This window comes from Solea senegalensis, linkage group LG1, assembly GCF_019176455.1.
Source record: "Solea senegalensis isolate Sse05_10M linkage group LG1, IFAPA_SoseM_1, whole genome shotgun sequence".
NCBI lineage: Eukaryota > Metazoa > Chordata > Actinopteri > Pleuronectiformes > Soleidae > Solea > Solea senegalensis.
In genome coordinates, this window is record NC_058021.1 from 14,801,599 (window position 1) to 14,820,069 (window position 18,471).

The 18,471-nt window shown below is 40.5% G+C and overlaps 1 protein-coding gene across 1 annotated transcript in view; it reads right to left on the reverse strand.

Moving 5' to 3' along the window:
* Positions 1–18,471, reverse strand: part of insra (insulin receptor a) — a 57,704-nt gene that overhangs the window by 15,166 nt on the left and 24,067 nt on the right. Inside the window, exons 3-8 of the mRNA XM_044024946.1 lie at positions 9,636–9,969; positions 4,620–4,759; positions 4,231–4,375; positions 3,770–3,981; positions 2,228–2,354; positions 742–995 (exon numbers count right to left, since the gene is read on the reverse strand). Coding sequence (XP_043880881.1) covers positions 742–995; positions 2,228–2,354; positions 3,770–3,981; positions 4,231–4,375; positions 4,620–4,759; positions 9,636–9,969 — 1,212 coding nt within the window. The remainder of the gene's footprint in view (positions 1–741; positions 996–2,227; positions 2,355–3,769; positions 3,982–4,230; positions 4,376–4,619; positions 4,760–9,635; positions 9,970–18,471) is intronic.

Sequence of the window (18,471 nt, forward strand, 5' to 3'; positions counted from 1 at the left end):
CGCTAATCGGCTGCAAACAAGAAGGGAACGTGAACGTGAAGTGCCATAAGGACTTTTTCCTTCCCGTGAGGAACAAGTAAACACTTCACTTGTGGCTGAAAGCTTTAAATTTCAAGTAGCCACAGGAACAAACTAGTTGGTATCCCTATGTCTGATGGCTTGTTAAAATAGACGCACAGAAGACCATCCAGTACCAGAGAAGTGGCGAGCAGTTGCAGGTAAAACCACAGCTAATAATGACTATTATCCCAAGTAACAATTTATATAATTAATTCATTTATTTATTTATTTAATTTAATTTAATTTAATTTAATTTAATTTAATTTAATTTAATTTAATTTAATTTAATTTAATTTAATTTAATTTAATTTAATTATTAAAACTGGCCTACGTTTATGAATTCTTTATATGATTTCATTCATTAATTCAGCCGTCCACACTGAGCGACAACACAAAAGAGTAAAACGTCGTCCTCTCACTCTGTAAATATCACACGGATGTGAAACTGACCTGCTATTTCCATTTGTTATCAAGGGTTTCAAGTGTCCCCGCAACACTGTTAAGGAAGCAAACTTGCTTTGTTCCCAGATCCACAAAGGAAATGAAAAGCAGAAGTGCCCGCACAGAAATAGGAACGTGAACCCGCAGTTACTTCAGCATTCAAAAATGAATCTGTTAAAACACTATTTCTTTCACAAGCTTCAAAAACATGAACAATATGTGGCGTTGAGTCGTTCTTACTGGTGGCGTTGGTGCGGACGTAGATGATATCGCTCTTGGCTCCGAGCACCTCGTGCTCATCGGAGGCGGAGAGCTGAGTTTTCACCATGATAGCATACTGCGTCCAGGGCTTCAGTGGCAAGATGAGATGACCCGGTTCAACCTGGTCTTTGTCCACGTCTCCCACCCGGCGTGGAGGATCCACGTCAGCAATCACCCAGCTGTTGGAGCCACAGGCATCCTGCCCATCAAACTCAGTTACGTTCTGAAAAGGTCTGTGAGGGGAGAGAGAACCATAACGGTATCCAAATGAAACGTCTGTTATACAGTATATGTGGGCCTGAATTGTATTTCAGCAGAGAGAGGATATTGAGTTTCAACTTGATGCTTTCTGGCAATTCATCACTGTATTTATTGAAGCAGTCAGTTCGAAGAAAAGAGCTGTGTAAACACTCGCGAGGCCAGACACAACCTTAAACTGATGCTGGTCCAAAAAGATTTTATTCAAACAAACAAGAATTGACAAACATAAAATAACAATAATTTGTTTTTCTCAAATTAATTTAATGCTGGGTGACATGGCGTATTAGTAATATCTCAATATCTTTAGGCTATATTCCGATATACCAGATACATGGGGATAGAAAGCTGCAACACAAGTTGTTTCTCTGGGGTCATAGAAAGTTTTCTTTTAAGACCTTTGTGACAATACAAACACTGTAAATACTGGATGGGGATGAGCTGACATGATACTCAATATCGTTCCAATACTGGTACAAAATCACTGGATCGGATATCATAAAAATGTAAAAATCTGCTACAAAAAACAGCATCATTTCAGATAATACCTGGTTTATTTCTTTGGCCTTTTTATGTTAAATGAATGATATTGACGTGTGTAAGACAAAATGAAATCATCTATATATGGTCAAATCCTGCTATAAACACAAATAATTAGCCTTAACATAACAAAAGTGTTATTAAGTGACTTTTTTTTGCCATGGCCAAGTGGAAAGGGAACTTGGCTTGTAACTGGAGGGGTACCGGTTCGAGTCCCCACCAGGTCAAAGGGCTCAGGTACCCGTGAGCAAGGTACCCAAACCCCCATTTGCTCCTTGGGCGCTCCTAATTCTAGGAAGGTTCCTAGGAGGATGAGGATGAGTTAAATGCGGAGGGGGAATTTCCCTAAGGAGATAAATAAAGCTTGTAACCGGAAGATACAGCGACACAAACGGAAATGACACAAACAAAACATTCCCCACCAGTAGCTGAGAAAAAGAAATGTCTTGTCCTTCACAGATGTATTATATAGGAATTTGTTTAAAGTGAGTCACTGAAGTATAATCTGACGGCACTATCCACCAGATCTAAATGGTTATTTTTATTATTTACAACGTAGTTAAACAGCTGAAAGCAAATCCATTTCAGGCAGTGATCCAAGTGTGATTGTGTCTGTCTGTCTGTCTGTCTGTCTGTGGCTAAGCCTGATGACTGTAAATGTACTCACGCTTCTTTGTAGAGCACCATGAATCCCAGCAGGTCTCTGAAGTCTTTAGGCCAGAAGGACTTCCACTTCACCATTATTTTATCACTCGTGGTTCGGATCTGAGTAAACTTCAACACCTGGTTCTCGCCTGAGGAGAAAACGCATGGATCAATTAGAGGCAATAAACAGTGGGACAAGAAGAAGCTATAGGGAGAGAGTGGTGTTGATTTGGTGCGAAAATAACCCAGTAAACTGGAGTAAGAAGATAAGGTTTCCACATAAAAGCCGCACTCATTGATTTAGCACACACAGAGCTGCTAGGCAAAATATAGTTCATTACCTGTGTGTGTCCACGTAAAAATCCGCCTTTGCATTCAGCGTACGTGAAGAGAATTGCATAACAATTACATAACCTCACTGGCCGGTCATACTTTGGTCATGAAATGAAATGGAACAGCTCCTTTCATTCCTGAGACTGTGAGATTCAACTGGTTATGATTGATTATGGGGCGATGGTAGCCCAGAGTGGTGGGGTGAGCTGTCTTTCAACTAACTGGACGGTTATGGGTTAGGTTGTTGGGGGGGAGGAGCTGGAACCAATCCCAGCTGACATTGACCAAGTTAGTTTGGACTGTGGGAGGAAGCCAGAGTGCCCAGAAGTAATGCAACTTCACACAGAAAGGCCCTTGGTCAAATTGGGATGCAAACCAGTCGCCTTCTCAATGTGAGACAACAATGTTAGCCACTTTACCACTGTGTGACCCATGTCAAAAAACGTAATTGGGTAAAAACTTGACCAAAAAATTCGCCTGGCTTGACAATCTTAACAAATCAAATTATAATACCCAGTGTTTCCTTATTAATTATATAGACTGTGGCCATATTTCATGGTCTAACTGATTTTTTTACACTCCCAATATAAATAAACCTGACCTGTTTTCAACTGTTGCTTCATTGTCGTGTCACGTGCGGAGCATTGAGTGCTTTTCTTGCTCTGCAGTTCTACTCTGTCTATATCGCTCACTCTCTCTCACTCACATACACATTCACAGTGGACCACAGTGGTCTGTTATAGCTGGACTGGCCATCTGGAGCACCAGCACAATTCTCAACCCATCAAAAATCCATTAGGACTATGCTGCTGCTGTCAGCTGGTGGAGCCTGACATGCCAACACTGGTTTCTGCTTTGACAGTGCGTGGTTCCCTTGGTCAAGGCTCTTTAAATCCTGCTGTTGCTTTAAAACCTAAAATTCAACCTAGTAATAATCTGTTATTGTCCCAATATCTGGCACAACATGAAAGATAACAGGTACAGACGCTGGTGTGCCACCTACTAAAATAGCAATCCAATTTTTGGATGTGCTTCGGGTCTGTTGGTTGTTCCTACTAATCTATATCAGAGAAAGGTCTGCAGGAAGACATCTGCAAACATACGACGACAGGAAATGACCGTCATAACATTAACCATGTCTATGTTTGCGCTTGTGTTAGGGTCAGCTATAATCTGTCGTCATAGCAACTCCTACAACAATTACAGTGTCTCCAGAGGAAAGGGTTCTTACACGAGGCCTGGTCTCCGTTGGTCTTGGTGACGTCGCTCTTCTGCTGCCTTCCTTTTGTTCCTGTGACCTCCTCCATCTTGCGAATCTCCGACATGCACAGTTTGGAGTTGTAGTGGAAAAACATGCGGCCCTGCAGGATGGTGAGCTTGTGTTTGGACCAGTCCCAGAGCTGTCGCAGGTTCTGATTGTCCAGAGCATAAAACGAGTAATTTCTGGAAAAAGAACACACAAGATTGGAAGAACACATTTCTTTTTTACTGTATGAGCATTGTCTATTGCACAACAACAACAGCAGCAGCCATGTGAACGAAACCTCATATATGATTTGGGGAAGCCTAACCAGAAACAGCTACCACAGGAAGACATTTTGAAAAGGTCAGTCCTGCTGCTTTTAACTCATAATTACAGGAGGAGGCCCTGGAATGGTGAGGATGAGATGTGCTCAGAGGACGGAGTCTCACCCGATTTCCTGTTCCTCTCCATGAATAACGCGGAGTTTCCGGAAAAACGAGAGCGACACGAGGGCATAGGAACGCCGCACTGCCAGGTAGCCAGTGATCACTTCCAGCTGACCCAGGCTGGCCTCCAGCTCGGCTGCTATGTTGTCTACAGAAAAACAAGAAACACACAAGCCTTTGAATGACAAGATAATAATAATACAATGATGATGATCTTACATCTGGATACATTCATTCAGATCGGCCATAAACATGGTCTTATTTTGAAATACGCTTAAATACTATATGACACGTTCAATGTGTTAAAAAAAACTTAATGATTATTTTTAATTTTATGATGTTCTGCCGAACAACAAAAGCTCTCACAGCTATTACGAATCACAGACACTCACTTCCTCCACGAAGGTTAATGACCAGGCTTCCGTTGAGCACGGTGCAGCCTCTCAGAGCCTGAGCTGCAGTGACAGAGTCCACGATCTTCAGCCCCTTACACACCTTAGGACACAGCCCGGCACAGGGAGTGCAGACCAACCTAAGACAAAAAAAAAACAACAAAACCTCAGGAGAGGGCGGTAACAGTGTATACTTGGTGCTTGGAGAAACCTGCAATTCCTCATATCTTTGGCACCGCAGGGCATGAGAAACAGAGCCCGAGCAAGGACGTACACTGCGTCATCACAATTTCACTGATGTGGTGAACCCGATACATCACATCCAGCAATCTCATCATTTGCAGTCACATTTGTGTCCACCTGACGGATGTAATGTTCGCCTGCTTCTGGCATTACTTTAAGTCTCCACCATCTCCTGAGAGAAATATAGGGTACTTTAGCGGCTAAATGCTCCATTGCATTTACAGTGGTGTTTGGTGCTGGGTAGGATCGTTTACGCTGGGTTTCACAGCTTTGCAGTAAAGTAAATCAATATTTTCATGTTCACATCATTATACATTATTTTTGTTCGACTGAAAATGTATTAATTACCACTAAGGCGCCACTTTGAGGTTGTCGGAACTACGTGGAGTTAAAGGCGAGAGTCTAGTGTTTGTTGTTTTAGTGCCTGGAGTTTTTCATTTTTATTCTATTTTGAACAAGAACAGTGTCTATTGGAAGTGTTTTGTTATATTCACTGACTTTTTGCCACTTTTGTGTCCTGGAGGACAGCATGTAAGTAACAACAGGACACCAAATAAAATAAGACTACTGTGTGCATTTTTCCCCACTATAAAGACTGACCCAGAGTGTAGTCAGATGTTCTGTGCCTGTCAAACTGTTGACTGTTATTTTGAATATGTCTTTTCAATTAGGGGAAGGAGCTAATTTGGGGATATATCGTCGTCCTTCCTCGTGCAATAAGATAATCGATACACCAGGGCAACTATCGATATAAATATATATAAATTTTAGTTACGGGGCTATAAACAGTGCAATTTGATCTCAAGTGGGCCAGATTAGTAAAATAATAGCATAATAAACTATGGACAACAAGGACTGAAGTACCTTTTTACAAAAAGCATTACAAACAACCTGAAAGTTCTTGAGAAAAATAAGTGCTATTTCAACAATATTATGTCTAAGTTTACAATTTACACGTGTGTGCAGGTATCTGGAACTGCAAAATATAGGATTTCACATGATTAGATTGTGTTATGTGATGTGTAATTTTCACAAATTCATCCTGCAGGCAAGATTTGACTCTCTGGTGGGCCGGTTCTGGCCCGCGGGCCATATGTTTGACACCCCTGCTCTAGAGTGAAGATTCCCTGACAGTTTCACTTGCCGGGGCATCACAGCATCATGTCACCTGCCCGAAGAAGAGGGAGTTTACAGCGGGATGATGGTGGAGAACACTACATTAAGATATCCACGTTCAATACATAGACTTTATGCACTTTGTTCTCTCTGTTGTGAATAAATAGAGTCTATTTTACCATGTATCACATATGGTATCTTATTGCGAGGTACCCTGCGATTCCCGCCCCTATTTTCTGTATAATGTGTATGTTTACTCTTTGTTATTGTTGCATTTTGCATGTTGGAACCCCCTCAAAAGTAATAATAATCAAATTTACAATGACAACGAGCTGAGAGATACTCAGAAGCTGAACAGGTCTAAAATGGAACTGCATGGTCCAGTGAGTGACACCTTTCACAAACAAGCAGTCATGTGATCTGTAATATGTAATATGAAATCATCGTAGCTGCACCACATGCGTAGCAGAGCCACAGCGAATTGAACTCTCTTGTTCGTGCCTTTGTGAACTTTTGCTTTGTTTGAACTAAAGCTGAACTTACCCCAAACTTTGACCTTGACAACCAAGCTGAGCCACCTGGCTTGCATAAGCTTTTCATAACAAGTCTCCTCTCATAACGGGTATATGGTTGCGCCTTTTGTGTGCCAACTATATTAACCCATTTCCTGAAGAGCAGTCTGTACAACCCCATCTCCCTCCGCCCCCAGCCCCTCCCACTCGTAATGCAGCAAGTGCAAATTTGATGAGGTAAGAGGAACCACAGCAGCCTCTCGGATTCACACGCCGGCAGATTTACAGATGTCACATGCTGCAGGGAGCGTTTGTGGGAATTAAGGGAAGGATTAGACAATGACAGGCTGTTTGTTCAGGGTCATTGCCCTAAGTACGACATGCATTTAAAATGTGTTTTCACTGCTCGCTGCTTTACGATGTGAGAAGCCTCTGTTCGGCTAATGTGCTACAGTGTTTGATACGTTGTCAAATAATACACAACTATAAAATCTAAAAATGTAGAAAGCCTGACGCAAAATGAACATGTTCAGAGGGATATGGTCCGAGTCCTGTGATCTGGTCCACTTTCATTTCCTCAGCTGAACTTAAAGCCAATAACATGCGGGAGAAGCCAAGGAGCAATAAGAGGAAAAGAAAGGCAGAGGTATGGCTAGTTTCACCAGAGGTCAGCAGGAGCTTTAAGATTTGATTAAAATCCCTGACTGGAGGTCATCATAAGTGCAGAAGCTCCTCCTGGAGTATCTTATTTTTAATGTTTTTAAAATACTACAGTGGGTATATTATATAATAGCCTTGCAGAGACATTAGCTTCATTCTACTCCATCTACATTTATTTGGTTGTTATTTTAGGCCCGAGTCTAAACTTTCTGCGTTAAGTGTCCGTAGAGAGACACTTTTCCAAGCATGCGTATTCCATTTCACATTCTATTCCAGTGGTGATTTCGATCCAGAAGTTTGACCTCATTTGTGTTCTTCGAGCGATGGGTTGTTGCGGCTATGAGGCTACGATCATCTCACATAACACAATCAATAGCAAAGTAATCAAAATTAAAGCAAATATCCAAAAAAAAGACACTGCAACTATTTAATCAAGGTAAAAATGTGTGAAAAAACTTTTGCCCCCTTTTTTGTCACGATGCAAATATCAGATCAAAAATAATTTCAAGATGATTGTTCCAATAATTAAAAGTGTGCAACCAACTGGGCAGGAAGGCGTGTGCTGCCACAGGGAGCGTGTGTTTGTAGCGACACAAACTGTTGGGGTGCTCAACAATGGCCGGAAAGACCAACGTGGAAATGGGCAAATGATGAAATTTATAATGCGTGGACCCTTTTCCGTGAACACAGAATGAAACTGCCCAAACCGAAAACTGTAGTATGACAGCTGTAGATGTAAATAGACAATATTTTATCCAAGGCATACTGTATAATGTCACTACATACCATTTACCTTCTTTTATATGGGAGAAGAATATTTGTTACAAGTTGGAGAACTATATCCTTGAAATTGCTTGAAATGGCTGTAGGTGGAAAATGCATCAACACAAATGTGTTGTTAACAAGTGCCGTCGTTTAAAAGGTGTAAAATGACTGCATCAGACTGAAATCGGTAGATACTTGGGATTGTGATATCGTTGTCAGACACAAAGAAGTGATTTCTTAGATCTGTTTGGCAGCAAAAGAAAATCAGAGATACTTTTATATTTTCGTTTTTGTCTGGGATGCATTTGAACAAGGCACTTTACCCTCATCTGAGTCCCATTGGAAACCTCTGAGGTGTAAATGTACAGTATGTCACCTCGTGAATGTGAAGCTGAATGCGCTAGTGGGTGATAAAGTTACATACACGCATTATGACACAAACAGCACAGCAGGAACGCAAGGTCTCGTCATTGTCATCATCACAGCATAGATTAGACTGCTTCAGTCACATGCCAGACAGACTCTTTATATCTTATTACAGCCACCCGCTGGGAGTGAGGCCACAGCACCCCACTAAACTGACAGACTGTCCCAAAAAGCCTCTTGGACTATTCAGTTTTATAACTGTTGGGCTGGTCAACTAGCCGTGTTGTAACAGAAGACAACAAGTCTCCAGAGATCCAGCTGTGGTTTCAGCCTCTGCCAGAGCAGAGTGTTTAGGACTGTCTGGAGTGTCTGCGCTCACAGACACGCCCACACTAATCAACCGGCCCGTCATGGTCAGTGAAGGCGTCAAAGTGATGAAGGTCACTGGCAGGTCGGCATATGCACAGCACCCGACGTCAGAGAGACGCAGCGGAGACACATGCAAAGGCTGTAAATGACAGATGCACAGAAAGAGGGAGTTGCTTCCATTTGCCTATGGCGTAAACACGGCAACACGCATGAAGCCAATTTTGTGCGGGAAGTGGGTGACTGAGAAAATAAAGCAAAACATATGGATACGGAGTCAAAATCAGAGACACAGATGTGCCAGCCGTCCCACTGTGCTGCACTCATTTGAGCTAGCTGTCTGCTTTCCCTCTCACTCACAGTCTCTCTCACAGTCTCTCTCACACACACATGCACGCACGCATGCACACTTTGATCTGTCTGAGCTCCAACGCTGTCATTATGTTCTACAAGGAAAGTAAAAGAAAGACTATTTGGTTCTAATTTTATGGGGCACATATCTGCTCTCTTTCATATAAATTCTAGCTGTTTATTTCCTATTCCTAACCTTAGTGGTGGAGTTTGTTTGAACTATTATCAGGGAATTTTTTGCCGATGCTTGGGCCTAAAACCTATAGAGATACATTTTCTTGGGCCCAACTACAGAACAGTCATATTTTGCTCATGTCACAGTAGACCTAGCTATACTGTACATTCTCTTCATCCCTGCAAAATAAATAATCAACATATTAATAATAAAAAATCGGAGACGATTTCTTGACAAATTGAATTAATTCACTTGTTTATCCTCTTGAAAATTGACATAAACTCTTCAATTGATTAGCAAGATAGTAACATATTGTTTTTTTTGTCTTAATCAAAATCTTTAACTCTGATGTGTTAAGTAAGTTTGCGTGTGCGCATGACGACAGTCTAACAGCTTCTTCTAATCAAACATTGTTCCTTCAGAGCAATAAGAGCCCTTCAGGCAGCACGAGTATCCACTTACGAGGAGTTGGCGGTGGTGTAGCCGGAGGGACACTCGGGCATGCAGGCACCGTTGTGGATGACATACTCGTGGCAGTCTGCATTCTTGCTGCGCTCCTTCTCTTGCTTGCACTTGTTGTGGAGCTCCTGGCAGAAAGCGTGGGTGACGCAGCGCAAGCCCTTGAAGGTTAAGTGGGTTTGGGGACAGCGGTCCACACATTTATCCTCGCTCTGTAGGCCACGGCACGCCACGCAGTGACTGGCTGAGTTGGGCTTCAGGCAGCCGCCCAGGCAGTGCTCATGGCAGCACTGGTCATTGTCTGTACAGGCCCGGTGTTTGCACTGAACAGGACACACTGCAGGTAAGGAGAAGACGAGGTTAGTGAGTCAAAATAATCACCAATAAAGAAATAAATACGAGTCATGAGCAAGAGTGTTACTATTCTGGTTTCTATTCTGTTGTTCAACAAAACTGAACGTGTCTTGGTCATGTTTTTAATTTATGCTCCTTTGAAAGGTTTCAGTCATCTCGGTGTAACCACACATCTTCAGGCAGACCTTTTAACTGCCAGTGTACACTGCATCAGTACTCTTGTGGTCAGTGCTTTAGTTGAAACAATCAAGAGAGCAACATCCATCCATCACATCACAGTGTGCAATAAAATGTGTCCTTTGTGGGATGTGAAAGAGAAGGTACAAGCAGTGAAACCCCATTGGCACTGTAAGTATAAGTCTATATATTTAACTGTAATCGATAATCCTTGCAGTCCTAAAGGTACTCATGTACCTGAATAGCATTTGAAGCGCTGTATATTTTTCATGTGGGGTTGACACGTGCAAGATGGTTTTTGCTGGCGTTGAAGCTCGATCGACGAGACATTTGAGCACGAGCGCCATAAACACAATCACTGTGGAATAACCAACAATGTGTTGCAATTCAAGGTATCAAAAAAATGTCACAACATCAATTCTACGCAAAGTGATGCTCTGCTAAGCTCTTGGCTGCGATTACCATGGTACAAAACAAGCCGCACATGAGATAAAGTAGCTGAAAACTATTCAGCAGAAATGTCTCTGTGGCAACATGGACTCTGGGTCCTTAAGAGGGGAAAGACATTCAGTACGTCTCCATACAAGTCACACAAGATCTTCGCTACACTAGGTGGCAACTAGAGCTGAAACAATTAATCGATTACTTAATTAATCAACAACTATTTTGATAAACTATTAATCGGTTTGAAGCTTTTTTCATGATTAAAACAAGATTTACGATTCTTCTTAAATGTGAATATTTTATTCATTTCTTTGCCCTGGATAACAAAGAAATCATTAAAAGTTAATCATTTTGGTTTGTGGACAAAACAAGACATTTGACATGTCATCATTTCCAGGTTTGACGAACACATCAACATTTTTTAAGGTTTTCTGTTATTTTATGGACCAAACAATCAATTAATCGAGAAAATAATCGACAGATTGACTTTCTAAATATACTGGCTGAATTTTCACATTATTATTCTTCTACATTCTAACTTCTTCCTCTTCCAAGTTTTGCATGAGGTGGAGACTATGGAGTGTCCAGGCCAGCTCGAGTCTGATTCTGGTCTGAAGGTATATATGTGGCAGTAGCCCGACTGAGTCCCATTATCTGGTTGTGTTGACTTTGGGTTCGACTTTGGGAAATTAAATTTAATACAACTTCAAACTAACAAGCTAACGGGTTATTTCATAAGTCAAGATGTTAGTCAGAATAACATGATAATTATAGTTTTTTGCTATTGTCACGTAAATGCATTGACTTATAGATACTGAAGATGCAGAGTCCTGACAGTCGGTTCACTAACATGCACAGTTTAATCGAGCTAAGGCCGTAGTCTGACTAAGACAATCTTACCACTTGCCGAGTCTGAGTATACATGCGGACGAGATAATTGATTTGTTAGCAGTGTATGTCTGACTCCGCCTCCAGATTGAACATGCCTCTTTGTGGTATGCGGTGTTGTTCGTGTTCTTTTATATGTCGTCTCCTTCTACTTCCGGGTCAAAGATTAGACTTCTAATTTAGCCAGACTAATGTGTTTACCTAACATTAGGAAAACCAAATTATTGTCTTGGACTAAAACTGGACTTTTAATATGCATGTCAACGCACTGAGTCACACATAGGTCTGCTGATGTTATTGGGTTGTAAACACATTCCACTACAGACAAGGACATAAGTCTTTAGGTTGCATGTTAATGCATAAGTCCTGCATGTGTGTTCATCCACAAATACAATGTTACATAACCGACTCTCAGGACTGACAGGTGTGTGCACGCGCACACGAGTGAGAGCGTATACCACGGCTTATGTGCGTGCTGTCTCACTGTAGGTGTGAGGACATACAGAGGCTTCTCAGAAGTAAATCAAACTGTCTAACCAGCCTGATGAGCTTAGTGATGAGAAACATCCACGAGAGCCAGATTAACATCGTTCAACAACACAGGGGGTAATGAGTCTCTGAGTTTACAGGTTAGATAATAAAAATATGAGTATTCATGTCTTTTATTGGCCTGAACAAACATTTTAGAGTTGTATTTACAATTCTGGCTCTCCATAATCTGTTATTCTTTGCAACTCTATGTTGTTTGGCATGAGTCAGTGAGCTCGTGTTGATAACTGCTTGGCTTCATTAGTATCATGCAGTCAAAACCTTGCCCCCCTGTTTTCTCACATTAATGGAAGAGGGCTCTTGAAGCACATGAAGAGTTTGTTTGGGAGGGACGCAGTAATATGCGAACGGCAGGGAAAGGGGGAAGCTAAAGGGGCAAGAGTGCTAGAAAATAAATTACACAACCACCTATTATCTGTGTCTGTCTCCTAGACAAAATAATCTTCCCCACAATGGGATTTATAAAGAGTACTGAAGATAATCTCCACACTTAAACCCCCCCAAAAGAAATTTTCATCTCATTTTCCAGTTGCGACCAGAGTACATTTCAAAAGCAGCCATTCAACTTCACCTCAAATGCATGTACACCCACGCTCACAAAAGCTTTGCTGTCTGCTCTCTGTGACTCCTGATCCTGCAGAAGGGGTTCCATGCCAGAGCACAGGCCCAGCAGCAGATCCACCCTCAGCCTTAGCCAATGTGTTGGCTAGCTGTAGGAGCTAGCCATTCAAATTGCCTCTCCCATCTCCAAGGAAGAGCGGCACATGGTTTAACCCTTTTTTTGCACTTCTCTTCTCTTCTCTTCAGACAGTAGCAATATGAGTTTTGCAAAAAGAAAAAAAACACACACATAAACACATACGACACACATACGCAGTGAGAGGCTGGGGCTGAACTTAAGTGAGCTAAATCAGCTGTTTGAACACGGATCCAAGGCTAAATTAGTTCTTAAGTCCAGTTTTCTTTTTGTCAGAACACAGCCATTGCGTCACTTTTTATTCCACAGTACTTTTTTGAGGAAATAGGGGCCCTACTGCTTTATGATTCATTGGCTCGAGATGACTGCTGAGATAAGACCGTTGTCAGTATTGTGCAGAGAAGCTTTTCATACCTCTGCAGATGGATCATGCCTCATCTTGTCTACAACACATTAGCAGTTTTGACTTCAACCCTAAAGCAACAAAAAAATTCCATCCAGACTGAGATGTGTTTGAACAACTGTAACATACAAAAAGACTGAAATTGCTCTAATATTAAAGTCTTAAGTAATACCAAAACACTTTGTTAATATTTAAAATATTAAATGGTTTTAATACTGACATTAAAATTCATTTTCAGTGATCATAATCATTATATTTCTACATCTGGCTGTAGATGTTTTATATTTTACATTGTTATGTTTATTTAAAGTATTTGTCATTTTTAAAGAGCTTATAACATTTTTCAGCAGTTTCTTAGTCATTTATTTACTATGATTCAATAAAAACAATCATGGCGATTTGGATTTTAATTTGTTTATTTCCTTGTTATTATATATCATTTTATATTTTAGGTTTTCTGCTTTTATCTATTTCATATAATTTTACATTAAATATTTAACATTTTGGTCAAAGAAAAAAACAAAAAAATCTGGTAAAACAAATTGTGTGAGGCAGGACAGCAACACTATTGTGTCAGCCAAATGGCATGTGAATGTGTCACAGGCTGTTGCAAATTTGGTTTTGAATTTGTATGAACAGTTTCTATCCGGGGACTTTTACCGCAGCGATGCAAATGTATTTAACAACAGAGATTACAGTGAGTCCTGTTGAACAGTTTACAGCGCTTTTACCTTTCAGTTTCCCTTCAGCCCCAATTTCAAACATGAACCACACATGGGCCAAGTGTTGTAGACATTTCTTGGATTAAATGATTAATTAGGGAGTGATTGTTAATAGATAAATTGGTAATAGAAAAAGTTTTCTTGACAAAAAAAACACAATTATAATTGTGATGCATCTGCATTTAGTTTCAGTATCAATGCAGTTGCACATTTCAACATTTAAATGTATGTATTAGGTTTCACACAGTCCACTTAATGAGGTTCAATTACTTTTCTAATACTATTCATATAATGTACATAATGTATATATATTCTTAGTATATTGTACCTTAGTTAATATCTTAGTGTACTTATCTTAGTAAAGGCTGTGAATCTCTGTTATTTCCTGTTCTTGGTTGGAGTCGCTCCAACAGAAGCAATTTCCCACCCCGGGGATCAATAAAGTATTTTTGATTCTGTTTATTCTTGTTTTTCTAAATCTTGCATGTCTAATGTTTTAACAGAGCCATGGGTGAGTGAGGTTAATGTGGGTCAATCCATTTCAGTGCCTGATGTCAGGCTTCAGACATGCACTGAGTGGGAGCCACCTGAGAGAACAAGCGGCCACCGCTTTCATGACAAACCAAACAAAACAAAACCACTCACCGTCCAAAAGATTAGTGCAGTTCACTTTGCCAGCAGCTGACTTGGCCAGGTCTGCTACACTGAGATCAATGCAGAGCCAAAATCAATCCCAAAGCAGCTGTATTAGTCACTGTCAGACTTCATACAGGCCTTTAATACACAAACAAGAGTGGCCAGACTATGGGAGAGGGATTTGTTTCTTGTTTGCTTGTCAGAAATGTTTTCAAGGTTGAGACCCTGAGGACCTTTGAGCATGGGGCCACCCCAAGCCATCTCTGTTCTCCCAGAATGAGGGGGGACGCGGTTTGATTCTTTCTATACAGACATGCACATGTCAGGCATAGTTTCTTTCTATAATAATATAATACTTGTTGTTATTATTGTCAGTCTAATCTGTGTCAATATGTGCTTGAGTTTCATCAGTGTGTTAATCTCCTATTTGCAGAGTAAAATCACTTGTCAACAATAAATCAATGGGTTTTTGGGAGGCGAGTGCTGGATCAGCAGTTGGACTTAGGTTTGTTTACGACTGGACACCTCTGTGACTGGATGGTGCGTCTCTAAACTGTTCCTCCTCATCACACTGGTTTCTCTAGCACCCTGATCAAGGCGTATCTGAACTTTCACAAAAGTGCAGCAGGATCGCATGAAAGCTGAGGAATAAGGGCACACAAAATGTCTCCAAAAGCCCAAAATGGACAACATCAACACAGTACTTCAGGTTCTACTGTAACAGACACGAACACAGTCTGTCAGGGCAATGGCAGCTTAAAAAAAAGAGAGATGAAGAAACAGATTTGTGCAGACTGCCCGCCAACGCCATGCTGTGACAACGTGGGGTTTCAAAAAAAAAAGAAGAAGAAAGAATCCACATTGCTTGCATTTAATGACTCGCACAGTTCACACCAGTTCTTTGCACACTGCTCTGGACGTTCTGCAAACCAATATAACAACTCTATGAAGATATTTCTATTTTTGTTGTTTGGACCTGGCACAAGACAGCAATTAGTAATGCATTTATTCAAGCAGGGATGATAATAAAATACACAGTATCCCAAAACTGGGATTTCTGCCTAAAATTAAGAGCCACTGTGCTTTCCATTAACCACAGTCGTCCCAAAAATCATCCTGTGGTGAGTTTTTTCCAGCTTCCATTTAAGGCAGTGATGACACAACAGTACATTGAAGAATTTTGTGTTGAGATCATATTAGACCCCAGAAAATGCTAAATGGGACAGTGGTGGTGTGCTGGCTGGCAATTAAAATTCCACGGCCATGACAAGGGTAGTATTTAGTTTCTTATGAAAGAAAGGTTTCTGTTGAGGGCCCAGAAGAAAAAGAGGCTAAATTGGAACAAAAATGAAGTGCTTCTGAAAATGCTGATCTGTCAGTGTTTTTACATCGTTAGCCTTTTAAAACAAAGGAGACAAATAAATGCTAAATAAACTGTCAAAATTAAACTATGAGGTTTTATTCACATTGCGTCTGTGGAGGTTCTCATTCGACCAGGTCATAGTCATCTTCAGTAGTAGCTGTAGTAACTGGACTTCATTGGTGATAAAACCTGGTAGGGCTGAAACAATTACTTGATTACTAAATTAACCATCAACTATTTTCAACTATTTTGATAATCGATTAAGTGGCTTGAGTGTTTTCAGATTTTTCAGCTTCTTGAATATATGTTCTGGTTTTCTTTACTCATTTGAGAACATCGTCATTTCAGGTTAGAGAAACACTTTGACATTTTATAGACCAAACAATTACTCGGTAAATCTGGAAAATAATTGACAGATTAATCGATAAGTAAAATAATTGTTAGTTGCAGCCCTAATGCCTGGATTTCAGTTAGTCAGAACTGAAGAAGTCCATCAAAATTCTAGCAGGTCCAGTTGCCTACAGCCAAACTCCTGAAGATTTGATTTACAGTATATTTGCTCAGCACTCGCGGCCTGGTTCAGCACAACAGCTGAACACATATTTGAGAACAGAATGTCATTCAAGGAGTATGGAAGAGGCAAAAACATAATAAATGCATATTAGCATACAAATGTCTGCCAATTTTGAAAAATCCAATGCAATATTGAATTATAAAACCACTGATTAATGTTAATAAGGCCACCTGCATCTGACTGGAGAATACATTTTAACAAAGGCACAGCTATTCCAGCTGGAACTATTTTTTTAAGCTTTTTAATTGCTGTTACTGTTGGACACACTGAGATTTTGTTGCCGGTGGACGTTAACCGATCTGTATAAAGAGATGAAGATTTTTGATGCATTCAGTTATACATGACAACAAGACTCCGAGGCCTTTATTCTGCTTCCTTAAATCTTCCACACTCAATTTTTTCTGGCTGATGATTTTGGAAATAGACATATGCCAAAAACACAGAGTGTACTGGAATGGAAAAAATGACACTGATCTCACACAGACAAGTTGAGATAGTGACAACGTGGACAAATAATATATTACAATTTTCAATGATTGCAAATCATTTTTTATGACTTAAGAAAGGTGCAGTGTATAAAAATGTTGCAGCTGAATATCCCTCGCCACACCTTTCCCTTCCATGTGTGTTGTTGAACCTATGTAGCCTTCAGTTAGCATTGAAAGTGAAAAGGTGTTTACTTTGTGGGCTTTGTGGACCGAAAGTTGCAGGCACGACAAAATATCAGTCAAGACCAAAAAACGTGTCGCTACACCCACGTATGAAAAAGAGACACGACGATCAGTGAAAACACAAAAACATCCTGTGGTCATCCTAGCTCAAATTAAAGCTTGATTAAATAAAAGTATGAGGAAAGGACTGACATAGTGATCTGACGTAACATGAAAAACAAAACAAAGCAAAGGCTAATTGAATGACAATTATATGTCTGACTTTTTTTCCCGGGTGTGCTCTTGACCGCTGGTGTGACTCAGTAACAGCAAGGTTTGGTTGACGCGACTCGGGCAGAAACAGCAGCAGGCGTAAACAATTTCATTAACCATGCCCAGCCTCCATTAATAGGCCAAAAAGACACAAACAACATGGGAAGGCACTTTTTGTTTTTAATGTCACCATCATCTGAAGGCAGGATATCCGTTTATCCGTGACTGGAATAGAAATGATAAACATTGTGCAATCATTGATAGGCAATTATACTGCTTGTTTGACAGGCAAGTGACGCACACTGCAGCCTGGGGGCTGGGGGGGGTCAGTGTCAGGCTAAAATAATGACCAGCTCCATGGTTCATTTTGACTTTGTGTGATGATTTCACACACATTTATGTCATTAATGCAACATCAAACCTTTTGTCTCTTTATAAATGCTAATTTCAGGCAAAGGCATTAATCTTCTTACTAAGAGAGCAGCTGTCTAAACAAATAAATAATAAGCGTTTGCAGTAACAGGGTGATGTGGAATGGTCCCCTTAATCCACTTCTATAAGAAAATTGGGTTTCTTCAATGAAGCAAACAAGTTAAGGCTGAAAAAGGGCACGTGAAGTGTTTTTCGCTGCCATTATCAGTCTTCATTGTAGTAAGTGCATCTGTTAAAGGGACAGTCCAATAAAGCCATGGGTGTTTGCTCTGGATGTAAACCGGTGCTTATTCATGTCACTTGTCTCATATCTGCAGCAGTACCAACAACTGGTGAGGTATAATATAAAGACAATCTGGGCCGTAAATGTCATTGGTGACAGTGGCCAAAGCAAAGGTCAATTTAGAGAACTACATATTTAATACATCATGAATATTTGGGTACAAACCCAAATTTGAGCAGTGTCACAGGCTGTTTGAGAAGCTGCAGTCACTGTAGGTTTGGCACCTTTTATCAAAAACCTATTCAGAATAGTTTCTGATTAATCACCTTATCAGTTTGTAAAGCTATCTACCAAGGATGGGCATGTTTTATCAATCTTTATCACCACAATTATTACCTAATTTGTGGTGCATCTATAATAATAAGGTGGCAGCAGCAACAACAAGCACTCAGTT